Source organism: Eleginops maclovinus, chromosome 6 (assembly GCF_036324505.1).
Source record: "Eleginops maclovinus isolate JMC-PN-2008 ecotype Puerto Natales chromosome 6, JC_Emac_rtc_rv5, whole genome shotgun sequence".
Taxonomy (NCBI): Eukaryota; Metazoa; Chordata; class Actinopteri; order Perciformes; family Eleginopidae; genus Eleginops; species Eleginops maclovinus.
The window spans coordinates 19,357,949-19,378,293 of record NC_086354.1 but is presented as its reverse complement, the minus strand read 5'-3'; the positions used below and the strand labels follow the sequence as shown (position 1 = coordinate 19,378,293).

At 38.4% G+C, this 20,345-nt stretch overlaps 1 protein-coding gene across 9 annotated transcripts; it reads right to left on the bottom strand.

The window, feature by feature from the left end:
• Nucleotides 1–6,813: 6,813 nt before the first annotated feature.
• On the bottom strand, nt 6,814–17,716 carry ranbp3b (RAN binding protein 3b). 9 transcript variants are annotated; one of them, XM_063886311.1, is made up of 17 exons: nt 17,577–17,711; nt 15,420–15,475; nt 15,272–15,308; nt 15,093–15,170; nt 14,908–14,979; nt 12,616–12,681; nt 12,314–12,406; nt 12,012–12,115; nt 11,651–11,761; nt 11,078–11,178; nt 10,911–10,986; nt 10,688–10,784; nt 9,842–9,966; nt 9,631–9,751; nt 9,173–9,315; nt 8,156–8,351; nt 6,814–8,013 (listed from the first exon to the last, which is right to left on the bottom strand). In XM_063886311.1, exons 1-17 carry the CDS (start codon nt 17,596–17,598, stop codon nt 7,970–7,972), a joined length of 1,542 nt encoding a protein of 513 aa, XP_063742381.1. In that variant the 5' UTR covers nt 17,599–17,711; the 3' UTR covers nt 6,814–7,969. The 9 variants fall into 9 exon arrangements, with proteins under 9 accessions (XP_063742381.1, XP_063742374.1, XP_063742375.1 ...); XM_063886304.1 differs by having other exon boundaries at nt 9,842–9,969; nt 17,577–17,707; XM_063886305.1 differs by lacking the exon at nt 14,908–14,979 and having other exon boundaries at nt 9,842–9,969; nt 17,577–17,716.
• Nucleotides 17,717–20,345: the final 2,629 nt, after the last annotated feature.

Genomic DNA, 20,345 nt, shown 5'->3' with positions numbered 1-20,345 from the left:
TTGTTTTCTTTGTACATGGCATCATTCAACAATTGTGTTCAATTTCCAAAGGAAACCACATCTCTTTGATCAGTGCTCGTGTCTGGTTTTAGTAGCTGCTTGGGAAATATTTCACATTGTGTTGTGGGTTGACGACAAGATGTGTTTGATATTGTTGACATGCAACTATGTTGACATGTGTAGTGACATTTCAATATATGTTTTTTAATGTATTATTTTATTATGATAATGGTCTGCGGTTGGGTGGGGGGGACTCTGTTTTGTTTTTTCCTGCAGACTGCAATTTGTTAATTGAAGACATATTCAATAAATAAGCTGTTACATTTTCAATTGCATTTTAAAATGAAAACAAAATTGACTTGAGGGCGGAAATATCTTTATGGAGGTCATGGATGCATCGTTTTATAATCGAGATGTACATGTTCACTCCTCATATTCATTCATAATTCATGTGCATTTCGCTATTTGCATCGATAAATATTTAAAGCCTTTAAACCTAAATAACCATTCATTATTTATTGAATTTATACAGCTAATGATTGAACAAGATGACAGTGCATGAATGTTGTGTGTTTCAGAAAGAACTACACAATGGCCGATTCCGCTTATGATAACTGAATGTAAATGTTGTATATGATATGTTGACAGTATTAGTAAACAGTCTGGGTAGAGTACGGGGGTCCTGTTGGCTGCCGGTCATGAGGCTACAGCGCTGTGGATTTCTGATTGGCTGATTTAGGTTTGAGGAGGTGGCACTGGCGGAGCAAAGGCTGCCTAATTTGGCAGTATGGTCTCTATAGATCTTGGATGGCAAAATCTCTGCTCTTAAAGAATGATAGTCATTCTGTGGGCAGGCTGGCATGAGCTTGTCTGAACAGATAATCGTCTGTTTGCTGATGTTTGATGTCCTGCAGTCTGACTCTGCAAACAGTCTCACTTGGCTCCTCTCGAGGGGAATGTAGTTGTAGAGATGCTGCCGATAGTGGTCTCTGTGGATAGCTGTTTGGACATTTTGCAGATGGCTACACTGTTTTACAATCAACATCAATGTTATTGATAGTACGCAGAGATTTGTCTGGCCTTTGTAGTAAAAGTCTTTGCCTCCGGCAACCCCTTTCTTTCTGTGTGCTAACCGCTGTGGTGTTGTTGTTACTTGCTATTAGGTCACTGGTTCCCATGTGGATCAGAAAATGCTCCACACCTTGAAAGCTGTGATTTACCTCCTTCTGATTTCCTCTCTTTACATCAGGGCTCCACAGTTCAAACACTGCACAGGCAGAAGGGTGTGATTTAGTTTTTGGTAAGATGCTTTTGATTTGAGTCAGATATAAAAATGTCTGTGCATGTCAGGATGTTTATTTTCAGGGTTGGTGTGATTGTGAGTTTTTGAAGTATGAATGAGTGTTTCACAGGGGCTTTTGGTTGGGGCGATGATTGGGAGTGTCAGGATTTGACGGAATAGTGGGATTAGAGGTGGCAGGAGAGGGAGAAGTGGGGCAAGGTGTAGAACATTAAAGACGAAGACACTGATGATCCTGCAGATCAATTCAGCATGCAGCGTCTTCCCTCCTCAATCACACACTCACACACACACACACACACACACACACACACACACACACACACACACACACACACACACACACACACACACACACACACACACACACACACACACACACACATACACACACACACACACACACACACACACTTTATAGTTGCATTGGACCTGAGAATACAGATCCTTCCTGTCTCCATATTTAATGTGTTGAACTGCACCCAGAATTTGGATACATCCTGTTTATTTAGCTTGCATCCGATGTTTAATGTTCTCTACTTATAACTTATGCAGTGTCACAATCTACAAGATTTGATGTCTGATTATAATTTCAAAACAATAGAGAAGAGGTTTGAAAGACAGAAGGAATGAAGGAGAGTTAGGGTAGTGATGGGCCGGACGAACGCTAATTTTTTTTTGTACATGGACACATTAGGACACTAAAGGCTGTGAAATGGCTGACACTTTTTTGTTAGGATTTTGATTCTATTGTCCTCATAGATTAAAAAATGTAAACAACAAAATATATCCCTCAGTTTATAGTGTCATTAAAATTAACAAACAAAACAAGAGTTTCCTTTAGCTGCCTGTATCTGAATGGTTTCATATTTCAATGTATTTAAAGCCTCTGTTGAGTTGTGCTTTCTACCTTTAATCTTTATTGAATCTGATATTTACAATTTAATCCTGGAGTATTAGGAAAACATTTATTGGGTATGGAGATGTTCATATGGCAGCTCCCCCTTGTGGAATTACAGAAGAATGACAATCTAACTGGGGTTAGGGTTGTGGAGTCAATATATATCTGTTACTTTTCTGAAACTACTTTGAGACTACCTGCATAAGAAACGTTACTTATGTAAAAGTACAAAAATAAGGACAGAAAAGTGTACTCTAACTTGCAGAATGGCTGTCCCCAGGTTATATTACAATAGTGGGTTATTTCCATTAATGAATTCATGTTAAAGTGGAGCCAATATATGCTGTAGAGTTGTTCAGTGTATCATATTTTTTACATATCACTTGTAACAGTGACTTCTATGATTTCAAATTAATGTGGGCAAAGGAACAATGTTTCCCTTTGAAATTAGATGAAGCACATGCAAGTAATCTTTTAAGTTGATACTCTGCTGCACTGGTGCATACTCCCAAGTACATTTGAAGTTGATCAAATAACAATCAATTTCAATTCTTGGAAATGTATAACAAACTTTTATTGTCTCAGGACGTTAGTTGCACATTTTTCTATCTGTGCAGTGTATTTTTTTTTATATGGAAAAGACTAAACATTTTATCCGGATCGTGTGGCACCATCTGAGTGTTGAGTAATTTATTTATGTGTACGCTGAGGTCTGGACTTAATTCAAATCTACGTCATGCTAACTCTTTCATTCCTGTTAGTAATGTTTTCTTTATTTATAAAACATCTCCACCCTAGGGGAGGATGCTGCTTGTGAATGCCTCATAGAAGAAATAGTCATGTTGCTGTGATTCTTATTTTCCCAGTCCTCTTATACATGTCTGGACTTCTTCTGAAACACGAATAAAGAATGATATTCATGAGAGATCATTTTTACATTTGCATTCTATTTTGAGAATTTTAATGTGAAACCTCGTTTTTATCCAAGCTTCTCAGAAGGAAGAATTTAGCACGACTTTGATAGATATTTACCTCAGTTCACTGACACATTACACCTCCTTCTCCATTAGAGCATTACCCTAATCACTTTTCTAAGTATTTTCCTTACAATCTTTTATCAACTTCCCCTTTTGACCGTAATCCTCTTTAAAGCCTTGCCAAAATGTTCCACCTTGACTAAAACTGTGTGACTAATTTCCAGGTCTGTCTTTTGTAAACATGCTTGAGCTCACATGTGATAACAGGTCTTTAAAAACATGCCGTCTGAGGTGGTCATTTGAATTTTGCAGTCCCCTTTCATGCTCAATGAGTTATAACACCAGAGCTGAATGTGTGAAGAAGAGGAACATGTTAGCTGATATAATTTGTTCTCTGTGAGGAAAAAAAGGAGCTGTTAGAGTAATGACTTAAGAGGTTAACTTCTGGGCACTTACTTTTTCAACAATGCATGTTAGCCGCTTCTCATTCTGACATCATGACATGTATAGGCTTGAAAGTCGTCCAAGTCTACTGAAATTCAGGAGCGGCTGTAACTGAGTGGTATCACTTTACAACAGCTTCCACCTGGTCTGAAGTAATGCATTTTTTGAAGAATACCATTTGCATTTATTGGGTAGAAAAACTCGGTGTGAATATTCATTTGATCCAAAAACAATGTAAATGAATTCTGTGCAGATACAGAGGAACTTTATTTCGGCAACTAAAACCAGGAGCAGGTCTTTTATTCCTTAGTTAACATTACAACATTAGAAATAACATTGTGATAATAGGCAGAGCTATGCAATGTTTTAATCAGTGGGTCCCCACTTAGTTTTTATGTTGTACACATAAGAGGAGGAAGTGGAGGTTACACACGAACAAAAAGGAAAGAACAACACTTGCATGGAAACGCATGGATATTAACATTGCACATATTAAATATAACAAAAGATGTTCTCTGCAAAGATCTAACGAAGGTATGCATAGAAACAGTACAGTTTGTAAAAAAAAGTCATTGTATCGTATACCATAAAATGTGTCAAAAACTTTAAAGGTGTATGTACAGTATGTATGTATGTATGTATGTATGTATGTATGTATGTATGTATGTATGCATGTATGCATGTATGCATGTATGTATGTATGTCAAATAAATGTACTTCAAAATGTAAGAGATTATGTCACAAGAAAGGTCATAGAAAAATGCATAGAAAAGTATGTCAAAATTGTAATATAGCCTTCTGTTACGGCCACAGCATAACAACACACAGATTTTAAAAAGTCATAGTAGTAGGGTATGATAAAAAATGAAGTCATGACAAATCGTAATCGTAAAGTACGCCATAAAAATGATAGTGGTTTGCTTCTTGTGACTTCATTTATTGTTGTTTCCTTCCTAGCTACTGCCATATACCATAAATATTTTCCCCTAAATTGTTGCTTAGTAGCCTACTTCTGACAACACATGGTATTTATGTTATTGCGGTGATTATTGGCCCTGATGCCTAAAGCATACCATAAAAAGGACCGGCGTTATTGAGGAAAACAGTTATGTTGCCAGGCAACAGGTAGGACCACCTTTGAATATTCAACGAACTCTCCTCCTATTTCCCAGCGGATCCGTGTTTGTTTACTCTGGTGCTGAGTTCCTTAGGTAACAACTTTTTGAGGAGAGACTAGCCGTAAGCCTCATAAATCAACAAAGACAACAAAGAGGAGAGGAGTGGAGTCTTTTTCTTTTTTTGTTTACTGGCAACTTGGTCTCGCCCACATTTCTAAAAGGTCGTATGTTCTGTTCATTCCAGGTCCATACATGTATTTAATGGATTCTATTATAATATGTATATGCTCTCTAATGTTCATAAAACAGATTATTTGTCTCGTACTTTCTCTCTGAATATACCTGTATTCGCCCTTTGTCTGAAACGCTGCGCCGAAGCACGTTTTAAAATAATTACGTCGCTAGGCAACAGCTTGGGTCGGTGTTTACTTCCTGTCAGCTGATGTCGTTCACATGCACATAAGCTATTAAAACTATCAAAAGATCTTCTTTAAAGGAACAGTTTCTAAATAGGGCAGCCTGTATTTCTTCATTTTTTTGAGCATATTGATACTTGAGCAGTATTTATGCAGCAGTTACACAAAATGACACGAAAATGTTAAGCCTACCTTTTATAATACAGGAGCTAATATTTAAAAGTATTGGTGTGTCTTGCTTTGCTCTCCTTTGTATGATTCTAAATTAAATATCTTAAGGTACAAGAATATGAGGTCGAAAAGATAATGAAAAAGGTAATTGTATAGTATGTTGAAAATGTTATTAAAAAAAGTCATACTATAGAATTTTGAGGGAAAATAGTAGTCGAAAATAAGTCATATCATATGTATGTTGGAAAATATGAAGAAAATCCTAGTATAATATAAGCATTTCTTTTTTATTAAAGTGTATCATAATATCATGAGAAAAGTCATAGTATAGTGTGTTTAAAAAAAAGTCACCATATAGAAGCCCCAAAAAGTCAAAGTATAGTGTCGTATGTTGAACATTTCATGAAGAAACGTCAAAGAATATAATTTTTATGACATAAAAGAACTTCATGGTATACTTTGTCTAAAAAACACACCAGCCAGTGTTGGAGATGTTTTGAGTTGTCTGACAAACTGTCACTTTGCAACACGATTTTGTGGATGGACTCGGTGAAGGTTGCTTCCTTTGAAATTCACAAACTAAACCGTGCTGTGTACATTAATTAAACATTGTAATAGTGATGTAAACATTAACATAAGTAGTCATAATCCATAGTAAAGACTGGAGAACACGTTATAACCTTGTACGGTATGATTAATGGAGCTGCCTATGATAAATCTCTGCTCGTCTCATTAATTCATCATGGTTCCATGTTTATTTTGACTAAATGCCCCAGAATGTGAGTGATGGTCAGTCAGTCTTACCCTTGTTTTTGTCAGCTGTGTCCTTGTACCTTCAGCCAAAGGAATCCTGGGAAAAACACAAGATCTCATAACACTTCCTTGATATTAGTATTAAAAGATCTGAGTAGGCCACTTCAATGTTCACTTTGGCTTTCTCTTATTTTTATTACACTTGTTGTGGGTTGTACACTTCATTGCCTCCCCACTTTGATGTCTTTTGCGCCTTTACTTTTTAGTTTTTTCTCTCATAAAGCACCTTGTCCCAATATGATTATTTTTACCTTTCAATCTACTGTGTCTTTTATGGGAAAAACACTTCCCTACAAAGCCATCAGAGGAAGGTATACAGAGGTTTTTAAGAGCAGCAGTTAGGTTCTGGTGTTGGGTGTATTTGATTGTGTTTGGCTGTTATGATCGGAACATGCATCAGATATTCATGACCTGGCATGATGCATACTGTATATGCAGGTTTCGGTCCTATTCCTGCTCTGTGACGTCAGAGCACAGCATACATCACCTGCAAGCCAGATCCTACACATGAATAGAAAACAGATGAACCACTCTTTCCTGGCGGTTGTTTTGATGTGAAACATCCCCATGAGACAAACAATGTCAAAGTACACAACACTCTGCTGATGTCTTGCTCTGCTTTTCATTTGTGATAATGCAGAGAAAATCAGGTTTCAGAAGGAAAAATCTCAGATGTCAGTCCAAAATGTTTTATTTTGTAAAGAGGGTAGTTGGAGATGAGAAAACATGGTGCGCTTCTAAATGATATATTCAAATGTACATGACATTCAAAGGGTATTAGAGTTATCACTCAAAGTTTCCACACATGAACTTAAGTCTTCATTCCAACATGTTCTTCAAATGAAAATGAATAAAAAGTATATCTTCAAAATAAAAATATGTAACAACACAGTAAACCCTTGGGATGCTGAAAAGAATAGAAAGAAATAACAGTTACATGCAGAATGTAGACCAATGAATTTAATGCCTGATTTGGAAAAACAATTATTAAAAAAACCAACAAGGTGAATGACTAAACACAACGTACTAACTTGAAGACAAATTTGAATTGAATCCTTCTGCTGTTTTGTTCTTACTTCATTAACTCACATTAGCAGAAACGCCATTGTTTCAGTTTTTTATTCTGTATAATATAGGTCAATAGGAAATATAAGAAACTGCTATTAATGACAACTTGAATGGTCTTGGCTAGCCATTACAAACAGCACATATGAGTTGAGATGCCTCATGAAAATGACAATCCAAAATAAATTACATTTTCCCAAAACCTAACGCACAGACTGGCTGGGATGGGGGGGGGGGGGGTGTCGGAGGAGAGTTGGACTCAATGTAGGAACAACAGACTGATGGCTAGTCAAATACACCATGAATGAAGCTCCTCTGGATGTGTGGCGTCCAGAGGCACGACTGTAGAGTGAGTAAAAAGGTCCCAAAGTAGAAACTGCAGTCTTAACATGTGCCATACTTTAAAATGTAGAGGAAAACACCCTTACACTCATCAATATGATGAGCAGAAAAGTCCCAAACCAAAGCTTTGAAGTCTTTATTTTTGCTATCGGGGAGAGGAAAAAATACTCGAAAACAAAAATAAAACACAAAACAGGAGAGGGAGGGAAGAAACGACTCCAGATATTACGCTGAATGCAGAGAAGATGAACTGCACGAGTTGGGTGAGACACTCCGGCACAAGGGGTTATTTCCTGGAGCTAGACTTCTAATATCCAAAAGTACTGGTCTGGAGGACCCATGTTGGTCAAGGGGTGTCCATGGAGATGCCTACAGCAAAATGCCTCAACAGCAGCATCTGAGCAGGCTGTCCAAGAGTGACGCTATGTGCTTCCTGTTGCCTGGCTCTCTCCTCCCTCTGAGTTACCTGCAGGAAGGAAAGAAACAGAAGGCTGATAAGAGTTCTGTAGACCAGCGGTCTAAATATAAACATCACAAAACAAGCAAGCGAAAAACACAACACATTCTGAATCCGGGGGGAATAATAATACAAATAGAAAATCACTTACTCGTAGCAGGAGTGGAGGCTGAAGCTGAAGCAGAGGCATTGTCTTCCTCGTCGCTGTCGTCCTCGTTGGACTGCGGTACCTCTGCCTCAGGGATGGTTGTTGTCGGGGTCTCCGGCTCCTGGTCCGCCCGGCTCTTTAGAGCTAAGATACGGTGATGTAACGCTGCAGCAAGCTGACCTATGTCCTTAGAGCTAGCCTGAAGAGGAGAGACAGAGGGAGGAACCGCTCAGAAGGTTGAAGAAGAAACACATCTATGTTATCAGTGCGGTTTTGGAGCACACTGCCACACTGTAGATTTCCTATACACCTCGATTAAAAAAAGGAGTTATGCATTTGAGCATCTGGAAGGAAGTTTTGAATTTTATTACCAATAGCGTGGCACAAACTGAAACTATAAAGTGAAATAGAGCAGTACTTCAAAAACAGTACCAAAACAATATCAAGCTAAGTACAATCAGGTGCAGACAGGGATTTAGTAGAATAAAGGGAAGATAAGGAAGACAACATAGGTCTGTCTTTAGTCTGAACAGGTTAATATTAAAATGATTTCCTAAAACAAAGTTATTTCACCGTGCAGAAAAGGTTTCCTTTCATTTAAAAGTCAAGAGATCTACACCAGCTAGAGCCCCACAAACTTAAGCTGGCTTCTGATATCTTGTACTGAACCCGACCTGACCGCATGAGGCCACGGGAGGAGACGGATTAATGTGCGGATTCTACTTTTTAATCTTGGTCACCTCCCTTACCCGGGTAGCTAACTCCTTCTAGCCACCTGCCTGCAGATATCAAGCTAATGACGTCTTATCAAGAAGACCAGTAAGAGCAAGAGGAGGTGAAATACCCAAAGGATTGCAGTTTCTGCCTTGTTTGTGCTGGAACTGAGATTTTAAAGGTATTTGTGCCTTTTTGAGATGTTTTAGTCTTTTTACCTTTGTGTAGAGGAAGAAAAGATAAAAAATCTTCCCCAACTTTGATAGAAATGATTGCACCACCCTAGTATAATGATAACATTCATACCGATATTAGGAAGACCTTGACCCCCTGGTCCTCTGTGTCCATGGCAGTGATTCGTACACTCTTTTCGCTGGCCTTGTCCACCTGCATCTGGGCCCAAAGTTTAGTGTTGAGGATCAACCGGAGGCTGCCCTGGGTCCTCATCACTGAAACACAAACACGTACACAAAAACAGCAATTATGTACATGCAAACATCCTTTTAAATGACAACAGTACAAAGAATAAGCTCCTTTAAAAAGCAGTAAAAAATGTGCTTTGTCTCCTATTCTTTAATTACACACACTTGTTACTCTAAATTCAACCATCAGCCAGGTACAAGAGCTTCACAGCACTATAGTGTATAGTCCACATGATTGTGTAGGACAGGAGTGGGCTCCCCCTTGTGTTCAATGATGGGTATTGAATAATTATGGTAACAAAAACCACAACAAAGAACCATTTCTTATTTTCGTGCATTTACCTAGACGGGACTGTAGCGTGCCGTCTTCTGTCGATGCCATGTCGTTGAGCCTCAGCAAACCTCGACCTCTCTCTATCCACGACTGGGCAGTCTTCTCAAAAACATATAATTTGCACTGCATCTGAAGTTAAGAGTGACAACAAACAAGAACTGTATTACTTTCTGTCACAATTATAAACCCCGTGTTGAATCAAGAGAGCGTGCCTTCTACCTGTAAAACATTGCTTTCCGATTCCTCTCCAGTTTTGACGTCGACTTTCTCTAAGACGCACTTCTTGGCTGTGGCTTTGGTGTAAGCTGCTGCAGACTCCTCCAAAGACTCCGACACGCTGTTCGCTGCTGCGAGGAGATACAGTGGTGAGAAATCTGACCCTCGCTGGAGTCAGCATGTCACTCAGATTCAATAACTAATGTCTGTTTGACACAGAACATGATCTGCAACATTCTGGACTATTTAGGACTGACAGGAGGATAATGAAGGACCCTCTTTTGCCAACAGCACAATGTCTATTCTTCATAAATGCTATTCTTTAAAAACAAAACGACAAATCAGTATATATTCATGGCCTCTGTGTTGGTAAATATATTCATCAAACTACGTCATGCAGTACTTAATGTCACATTTGGAAGGGTATGCCATTTTCTAGTGATCTGTATTTATTTCACTTAACACTTGCTACAGACATGAAAGACAAATCTCTGCTGAACCTCATTCAGGTCAAGTTTTCCTGTTGCTAAAGAGTGTCACGTTAACAGTTACTCTTAACAACTGCGTTGATGTTTCAGGAAACGCGGTGTGATAATGAAACACGAGATCCCAACTATATCTGATACATCTATTAAAAGACATAACGTCACAAGTCAAACAGATAAACAGATACTACACATTCGCTTTAGGATAGATTCAATGTCACATCTTTGCTCATGCAATTGTCCGTAATCTTTCTTCTGCTTGTGGTTATCACTGGAGTGCAGCCAAACATATCTCTTAAATCTATAGGAGATAAGCCAAACATCACACACTTTTCAGTAGTCCCTGGGGGTCATGTGTTTCTACCTTTCTCTGGGGTGGCTTCCTGTGCTGAGGGCTCTGGAGCAGGGGCAGCTAAAACTTCTTTATTTTCCTCAATTGGGGGCTCACCCTTTGGGGGACTCTGAAAACAAAACAAAGCTTATCAGTGGAAGTGGTTCAAATCTTAATGAGATGAGAGAGAGAAGTTTGTTATTTTCATGTAATTAAGAACGGAAGATTCACTATACAACAGGTTGCTTAAACTCACCAGAACTCGTTCAGACATGTTCTGCCCAAAAACAAATTTTGCCCCACTGTCTGTACTGTTTGCGGCATTTTTTGAACTGAAAGGACACAGCAGAAAAGAAAAACTGTGAGTTGACGGAAGTGAAAAATGAATGAATACAAGTTGCTAAAAAATACAAAGCTCCTTACCTTGGGGTAGAGATGTACTGTAAGAAATAATTAGTGCCCTCCGATTGAGCGTCTAGTGGCAAACCATCCTTTGACTTGCCGTCTGTGCTGTTCTCTTCCAACTAGAGAAGAGAAGTGTTCATGATTAAAGGAATGACCAAGACGAGAAACTTTTAAAGAAGTCAAACTAATGACCATTCTGTGCATCATAGCAAGGGAGTGATCACTTTCAAGGTCTCGTCCAAACATTTTTACCAGAGTAGTTTCAGCTAACTGCAAAATTAAACATAAATAATATCAGACGGTCTAACCACCAGAGGAAAAGCACCTCTCATCGGGAACTGGAGTCACAAAACATGAAATTCTCATTCTCATTGCAAGGGAACCGGGACCCTGGACATGTTAGTTTGGAAATGCTTTAAAGTCACAAATTAAACATAAAATATAGATAAGGAAACTTGATGTTCGGGGTATAATCCTACATCTGTAAAAACCCTCCTGTCTGCCCTCGACCATGCTTTTGTTTGATATATTCTCGCGTCAAGCTTTCCTGTACGTTAGGAGCATGTGTAATACGAGTGTAAGAAAACCCACCTTTGCTCTGTCTTTGATATTCTGACCAAACACAAAAGATATTGCTACATCTGTATCTTTCTTCTCTCCATCTTTGTTACCACTTGCTCCATCTTCCTCGTTTTCATGTTTCTGAAATGGGAACCAAAAAATGCACCAGGGTCAACTGATGTTTTAACGCTAGTTCTACAAGGATTTAAACATGGCTGGTAACAGAATAATAGTTATAGAAATGTATAGTATAGGAGCCAGGAGCTAATCACAAATCTTGAGCTTCTACATAAATCGCCTACAGTTTAAAGCTAAACACCCTTTCTTATGCCTTAAACGAAGCCTTTACTAACTGATTGGCGTTGTTGATTAATACCGAGCTACTCCTCACCTGTGATTTGGTCAGAGGGTGCTCTGTGTTGTTCAGGAAGAGGGACTGGGAGCCAGGGGCCCCATCTGATGACTTTTTCACACCGTTGGTTCCACAACTGGAATCTAAATCAACAGACAGAAAAGACAAGGGAATTATACTTTCTTTTATTCTTACCATCCTACAGGAGATGTAGCCACATGCTGAAAACACACAAAGCAATAGCACAGTGAAAGCTATCAATAATTAAAGATTTGAAAGATATTTGAGAATGTTTTATTTGTATTAACTAATGAGTGCAGGTGACTCCAAGCTGCACTCACTGGACTCTATATGTGATTTAGAGGGCGGCGCCTGAAGAACTGCAGGGCGGAGGACACTGCGTTGCTGCTCCTTGGGTTTCTGACTTGGGACGCCTGCAACAGAGCCAACTTGTCTCATACGTTTTGACACAACGAGATGTTCTGAGTCTAAATGTTCAAGTCTAGATGTACCATTTTCATTTCTAAAACGGGTCATATGGAAAGGGTGCAAAGAAATCTGGGTTCAAGATTTTTTCTTCATTTTTATCAAGTCAGTTTGAGAAAATAATACACAACGAAGGCTCACAACCCCAAACACCAACCTGAACTCGGTGCCTGTCCGTGTATGAGGGTTGGGGGCTTTAAGCGGAATCCCACGGGCTTCTCCTCTGGTGAGACGGAGGACAAGAGAAGGCAGACATTAAAAAAGGATCCAAGAGTGACACAGCAACCTATAAAAGGGTATGTTCCTTCTGTCTTTGCACTATTCGGACCATAGGCCCGTTACCACAGCAACCCTTGTACAGCCTTCAGATTTGTGTTGCAATGCAACTCCTTCAACATGGCGGGCTCCAGGGCCTTTGATCTATTTCTTCCTCTGACTCTCCATCTCAGTGGCTTTATTAGCCTGACGTGACCTGGCCCTAATCAGTGCTAAAGCAGAAGGCCGACAGCACTAGTCAAAGCTGAATCCTCTTTTACCCCTAACGTTTATGAGAGCATTCGCCTGTCTAGAGAACATTCATTTTAAACCAAATTTCTTTCGGGCATTTTTACCTTAGCAGCAGAATTTCCTAGGATATGGCGCACTACACACATTTGTGCAATAGAAAAAGGCAACTGCAAAAGTAAAAATGTCCAATTAAAATGAAAGGATCAGTAGAGTACAGTTCACAAGCCATACGTACTGGTTCTGAATGAGAGTAGTCTTTCAATCAGTGTTTCATTTAATAGTGCGTTTATCTTCGTTTTCATTTCCAAATAAGTGCTTTATGCACTTTAAAAAAACAGTAATTAAATGTGCTGTCCTCTCTGTTAGGCTGTGTTAACTGCTCACCAATAACAACTCTTAACAATTAAGCTGTTGGCAACAATGCAATCTACAATCTAATAAAATATCCAACTCAAAAATCACACGATAGACAAAAGAAATAAACCATTTAAATCTTTCAAAAAACACATACATTGTTGTTAAAGTCCCACTGCAGTCATAATGTCAGTAACGTTAAGTTCTGCAGTACTTCCTCTGATAAAAATGCACATTTTGAGTGAACTGTATAAATATTGGACATTCGACCCACAGGGGATCCAAAACCTTAACAAATATTCAGCTCATCCATGTTGAGGATCTAATGTCCTGGCATGTACCGCCAAAGTGGAGAACCAAACTCAGAGTGCCAAATTGTTTTACTTTTCTTAAAAGAGAAAGTAAAGCTCTCTTTTAATACAAACTAACTTTTCTGAGGAAAACTAATAAATAAGTAAGTTCTACACCGAATATGGTACAGCAGCAAACCAGCACAAACCCAGCCTATAATAATATAATCCCTCATAAGATATTCATCTGCATGGTCACTACATAAACTGCAGCCAACCAGCAGCACATGACACGATAGCTCCTTATAGTAACAAATCCTATTAATGATCGATATCAATCCCATTGTTTCTACCTATGTAATACATTTGGCTAAAACTCCAGCTTAACTCAGCAGCTCATACAGTAAACTAAAAACAGAACAGAACTACATTATGTTCCAGCATTATCATAAGTCTTAACTGTTCCTACAAACAATAAATCCTACTCTATATTACAGGGGGTTTTGGGAAGCCCTTTTCAAGGAAGCTATACTTGTTATGATACTGACAGTCAGCCAACCAGACAAATCCAACAGAAATGCTTCACCTCTATCTACTGGGTATATTATACTCAGGCAGACCACCACTGCAGCCTTTCTTTTGTATGTGTAAACTTACTTGGCTACATACTTGACTCTGATAAAGAGGAAATAACATAATTATATCGAAAAAACCAAACCTGACTCAGAAGCTAAACAAAACAAACCAGCATGAACCTTCACAACAAGTTTCTTCCAATTTAGTAATGTGACATGATAAACACTACATATTAAGGAGGTAATTTAAGAGAATAATTCTGGTTTCACATTGATTTAGAATTGTTTATAATTCCTAAAACGACCCTGGGGATTTGGCTGACTATGGAAGTGGAGCTCTGCATTCCGTTACTGTGCAATTTTCTCCATCCAAGAATAACATCAGACCTTGACTGTGGATACTTGAGGGGCTAGCTCAGAAGTAAAATTACCACATGTAGATGGACTGGAGCATGTCAGATTGAATAGGGTGCATTCGCAGAAAGGGTATACACAAAGTCCTGCATTTGCTACTTTTGATATCTCAACGTAGAATAATCACATGTTCAAAAGTTATTTTAAGACATAACACTAGGGATGGATAACGTTTTTGCTAATATATGAATTTCAAATTGTGTTTTTATTTGCCTTAGATTATTTGGTAAGATTAAATGTTTGTACTATTTAAACTGCAGAGGGCCTTTAAGCTGTGAAGAGAAGCGAATAGAGGTCTGGATGGCTCACCTGGCTCAGAGTCAGAGTTCCCAGTTGGAGACTGGCAGAAACTTGGGGGCATGAATACATTGTTCTTGGGAACTGCAAAGTAGCGAAGAGGCATTGCACTCAGCATACAAATCAATGTGTACACCACAAGCAGAAAACGAGAAAAAAAACTAATTCTGTGTTTAGTCACCACCACGTGCCCTTACCAGAATGTGGGGGTGGGAACGATGAGGTCCGCTCCCTTTTCACAGGGGGGCAATAGCTTCCCTCGTCTTTATCTGAATCTGGAAAAAGGTAACAAAATATTTATAATGTTGCAGTTCAAATAAATATATGAGAAACAATAATGTGAACAAATAAAGTGGAGCTTGAAAATCAGATTTACCTTCTCCATCCTCTGCACTTGAGCCCTCTGCAGATCTCTGAAAGTAAAGTTGACCAGACTCAATAACAGTAAAAAAGTAAAGTCTTCCAAATTTTAAAATATGGCTTGACTGACACCAAGAACAGAGAAAGTACTTAGAGAAACTTACCTTCTGTGCTTTATCTTTTTGGAAAACAAACACAGCAGGCGCTAGGGCAGGCTTGTCTGTTAAGAGAAGATGTAGGCTAGTCATTGAAGCATGAACTTAATGTGTACAGGAATCCCCTCTGTTTGATTGTTCTTTATGCGTTATACTAGAACAAACAAAAAGCTAAGGCTATCCTACACATTATGGGGCCTTTATTATCCTCTGAAAAGTAGTGACACCTTGACTGTTGGAAAAGCTAGAATGTTTAGGTGCATTAGTATTCTGATAGTATTGATATTGTTTATAAATCAAACACCAAGCGTTATGACACAATGACACATACATTTAAGGCATTAACATACACTGCGAAAATGTCATTCAAAATATAGGATGTTGGAAATCCTTTGTCACAGACAGTAGGCCTATGGTAGACAAAAGTTTGGTTCCCACACTTTTGGTGCCTGTGTTTATATAAATACTTCTGGTGAAGCTTCCAGTGAGAAAAACAACAACTGTTTTAAAGTTGACTGAAATGTCAGATTTGGCTCTGTTCAAGAAGAAGTGCAAAAGAGGGAAGTGTTAGAACAATATCACAAATGTGACTCAAGAAAACATATTTGTATAATACTGAACAGAATCAAATATCAGTCAGTGTCACGCAATACAAAAATAAATCAACTACATTTAATCAAGGCCTACGGTTAATCATGCAACCCTAAATCAGATCCTCAAATACAAGACGATATGAACACATTTTTTGTTTTAATAAGGTATTACACAGCCATCAAACTTTTAATCATTCCACACTTACAAACAGCAACTCTATCTACATTTTTTTTTTAAATGAAAATGTGGCCTTTATTCAGCTGACCACCAAATATTGTTGCTACTTTTTTTTTCACAAATTACCAAGAATAACAATCACGAAGCAAGGTAAACATTTGATGTCACCACAGGCCACTTAATGGGTCTACCTTCACACTGTAACCTAAATAAGATGTGTAATCCTATAACGTTAGCAGACAAAGGTTTTCTCTGTCTAGGTTGGGCCTATTACACTAAGCAGGTGTAGCATCGTTGTTAGCCTTGCTGGGGCATAAATGCATGCGTTAATGGATAAAAAGCCAACAGCACATTGCCACAATTATCAACTGGACTAACATTCACCGTCTCAAACACAACCCCTCATGGCTAATACGAGCAGTGTGTGTATGAAACGTGCATAATGGCAGAAAACAAGAACATGTGTGTGACCTATATTAACATCCAGCTTTGTTTCTTTCGGCAGCTTGCAATCCACTATATCCGCTAATGAATGTAAGAATTCCGCCATGCAACGCTGAGATTCAGCACAGAAAATGCAAGCAACCGGAGATGCTCCCGGCTTATGTTAACCAGCTAGCATTTACACTATCTGACCCGTACCAGCAAATAGTCGGCGCCACTGGTTGTTCCCTAAAGCCCCGAGCCTCCTTTAGCTTACTGGCTATAGTTAGCTTGCTAATGCGCTGCATCCCGCATGAGTCATCTTGCCAGACAAGCGAAGGCACCCAGAATATCAGCTAAATTACCCAGATCAACCTAATGACGGCCAGACCCGGCCACATTAAATAGACGAATATAAATAAAGCAGCGATAACACCAAAGCATTGTCTCCTAGGTGACGTTTTTCACTCTACGCGCCTAAATGAACGCCAAGCAGTTCTGCCACTGAGAGCTAACTACACCAAACAAGGAGGATGTCGTGCTATTAACGTTTCCTATCAAGTGATATATCACCCTAGTTGCTTTGTTACAATGCGTGCTTTTTAACTTTGGCGTAGAAAGATTTTGTTAAATTCCTCTTAGAGGTTTTAGCTTAACACAAATTCCAAAACACACTGACTATAAATAGCCGGGTGCTAGCGTTAGGAGGTAAGCCAGCTAGAGGCAGGCAGCATTCGAGGGCGTTCCGAAGCATTCCAGATATTAGCCACCGCCCAGCCGTTAGCATTTTTAGCCTGCTTGCTAACGTTGTAGTCTTGTAATTAACGCCGCGGAGCTATACTTCACCATAACTCATTATAAACACAAGGTCAGGCAACGTCACACCAGCGATTAAATATGCAGACAATATAGAGACACAGTTTATAGCGGCACAGTAGCTGTATTGTTTTTCTCATACTGGCTCTTACTCACCTTCGTTTGCCAAGTCCGCCATTTTACTTCGACGCTCACACACCCACAACCCACCGCGCAGATAATACAAGTTGAGGCAGAAATGTTTTCAGTGGCAGAGAGCACATTGCCTCCGTTTACCAATACAGTGAGCGACCCCCTCCTCTCTTTTGCCCCCGTTGGTAAGACACAAACACACTATTTGTCCAAGGCTGTCACTATGTTCATGTTCGGATTGAAACACTTTTCAACCAGACATAAAGAACTACTTGGATAGCCTAGCTTACTATCAATGGTGGAAGAAGTACTCAGATGTGTTACTAAAGTCAAAGAAGCATTTTAAAAGTACATTTTTTCAAGAAAAAGTCTTACATTCAAAATCTTACTTAAGTAAAAGTAATAAAGAATTGGCTTTACAATAAAGTACCATAAGTGAAAGTACTCCTTATGTGTAATGGCCTTTTTCAGAAATGTATCAGTGAGTCATAGGATTATTCATCACTACTGGAAAATGTACTGCTAATTTGAATAACTTTATGTAGCGTACTGCTGCTGCAGGTTATCTTAATTTATAAACATATATCAACGTTTATTTCATAATTGATTTAGACTTTATCTAGGCTAATAATCTAAGCCTAAAAAGTAAACAAAAGCTGTCGAATAAATATGGTGGAGTCGAAGTATACTTTGATAAAGTACAAATATCTCTTAAGTACAGTATTGCAGTAGGCCTACATGTATTTTGATCATATCCACCCGTGCCTACTATTAAAACAACTCTCCATGCCCTATGAAATATAGTGTAATATGTTGTGAAAATAAAAAGGGTTCACACTATGGTAAGGTTGCCCAGAAAAATTAAAATATGTTTTATTGAGTTTTTTTATGACCTTGTGAAAAGTACTCTAACTCTGGGGCCACATCTCATAGCTTAATCTTCCAAAGCGGATGGGGTTTGTTGAGATTCATGGAGATAGTTTAGTTGTCATCATTATTGTTGTCACCAAGATTGATATAAAAACAAAACAAAAAAGCCTTTGAGGCCTTGAGGAATGAGACAAATGTGCCAGAAGGAATTATGCTTCTGGCCACAGTGCAGCAATAATGGATCTTAAAGAGAAGTTCCCAAGAAATAAAAAAAATAAAAACTGAAAAAACAAACAAACTAAAATAAATACCTCAAGTCAAATGTGAATGTGGAAATAATGAGTCGAAGCAAGGGTTTGTCATAAGTCATGAAGTAATACATTCAAGCACTGTGTGATTAAGGAATGGGTCTCACAATGGGTTATTATAGTCTTGGATACACTGCTCCTCAAACTACTTTTTTCTTGACACATTACAGACATGATGACTCGTAAGCATGTTTATCATGGACATTAGCAAAAAATGTTTTAATCCAAACACAAATCGTAATCTCTGTTTTAGGTGTTGGCCTTTGGCAATAATTTTTAAAATGTTTGATTTCACCAAACAGACTTGTTTAATGATACCATGTGGTTTAATCCGTTTTCCCATCAAAACACAAGTGTGTTTTCTCTCGTACAAACATGTTGAATACATTTCCTACGTAATGAAACTTTGGCAAATTCTTTAAAACAAAAAGATCATTGTTTACTCTGGCTTGTAGCCTACTGTCTTTCTCTTTAACTGTTGCAATAGTGCCTTTAATAGAGGTTTGCCTGAACCAGATATGAAAGCATCATGGACTGTTTCGCAATGCAACAGAACAGTAAACTCATAAGAGCCACTGATCAAGCGCAGCAGTACTGCTCAGATATTGCGAGAGAAAAGCACGCATAAATCCGAATTTCGACCCCTTTCAGTTCATACTTTCTTGACATTACTGCTCCAAAATCGTGATCTAACCCAAACGTTTTAATATGGATATCGCCGACATTGCATGTTGTTGTCTACACTTTAACAGACGCAGTAATCTGCTGCGTTGCATGTAATTCTCTTCAGATGCCACCAGAGGGCAACACCATTTAATGCTGGAGGTAAGCCTCTTTTCTACTCAGGACAGTTAACACATCACTGTATTTTATTCTTATCAGTTTGTTCAAACACCTCAGCAAAGCTATAAAGTTACCACACATGATGAATTATTCCCCACTTGCCATGTGTTTTATGGCTGTGCTGTTTAATCAACTGGAAATGTTCCAATGGTCAAAAATGAATCATCGTTTACACATTTGATTTCTCCAACACAACATAACACTGTGTGAGTGAAAAGCATTTAAACTTATGATTTTCAATGCTTTTGAATATTGAGCAGGTTTTAAATAAAACGTTTGACTATAATATTTAACATTTTTCAAAGGGTGTAATTCAATCAAGGGGAATGAACATTTGAATAGAAATCTACTTAATCTTAAATTGATATTGAATGGTTCCGTTGAAAGCATATTTTTACCTTGGGAACAGGTTCAAACTTGACTCAATAGTAAGATACCATTTGTAAATCAAAAAGTACTCACATTTACTGACAATTGCATATATTAATACAAGGCATATTTCCTTCGTCATGAGAAAAGAAAACGTCGTTGTGGAAATTTAACCACTGACAATTGAACATATATTGTCACCCCGACATATTGAGACTGTTGTTCCATTTGCTTGTTTGTCTTGTTTGAATGGTATTTTTAAAAAATCAATTTAGGAACAAAACACATAGATCTATTCCCCCTCGCTCCCCCTATCAGTAGATCAAGCAACAACATCCCCCACTCAAACACATATGAAATGTTTGGGATCATGTGTCAGGTAAAGAAAAGAAGAGTGGGCAAA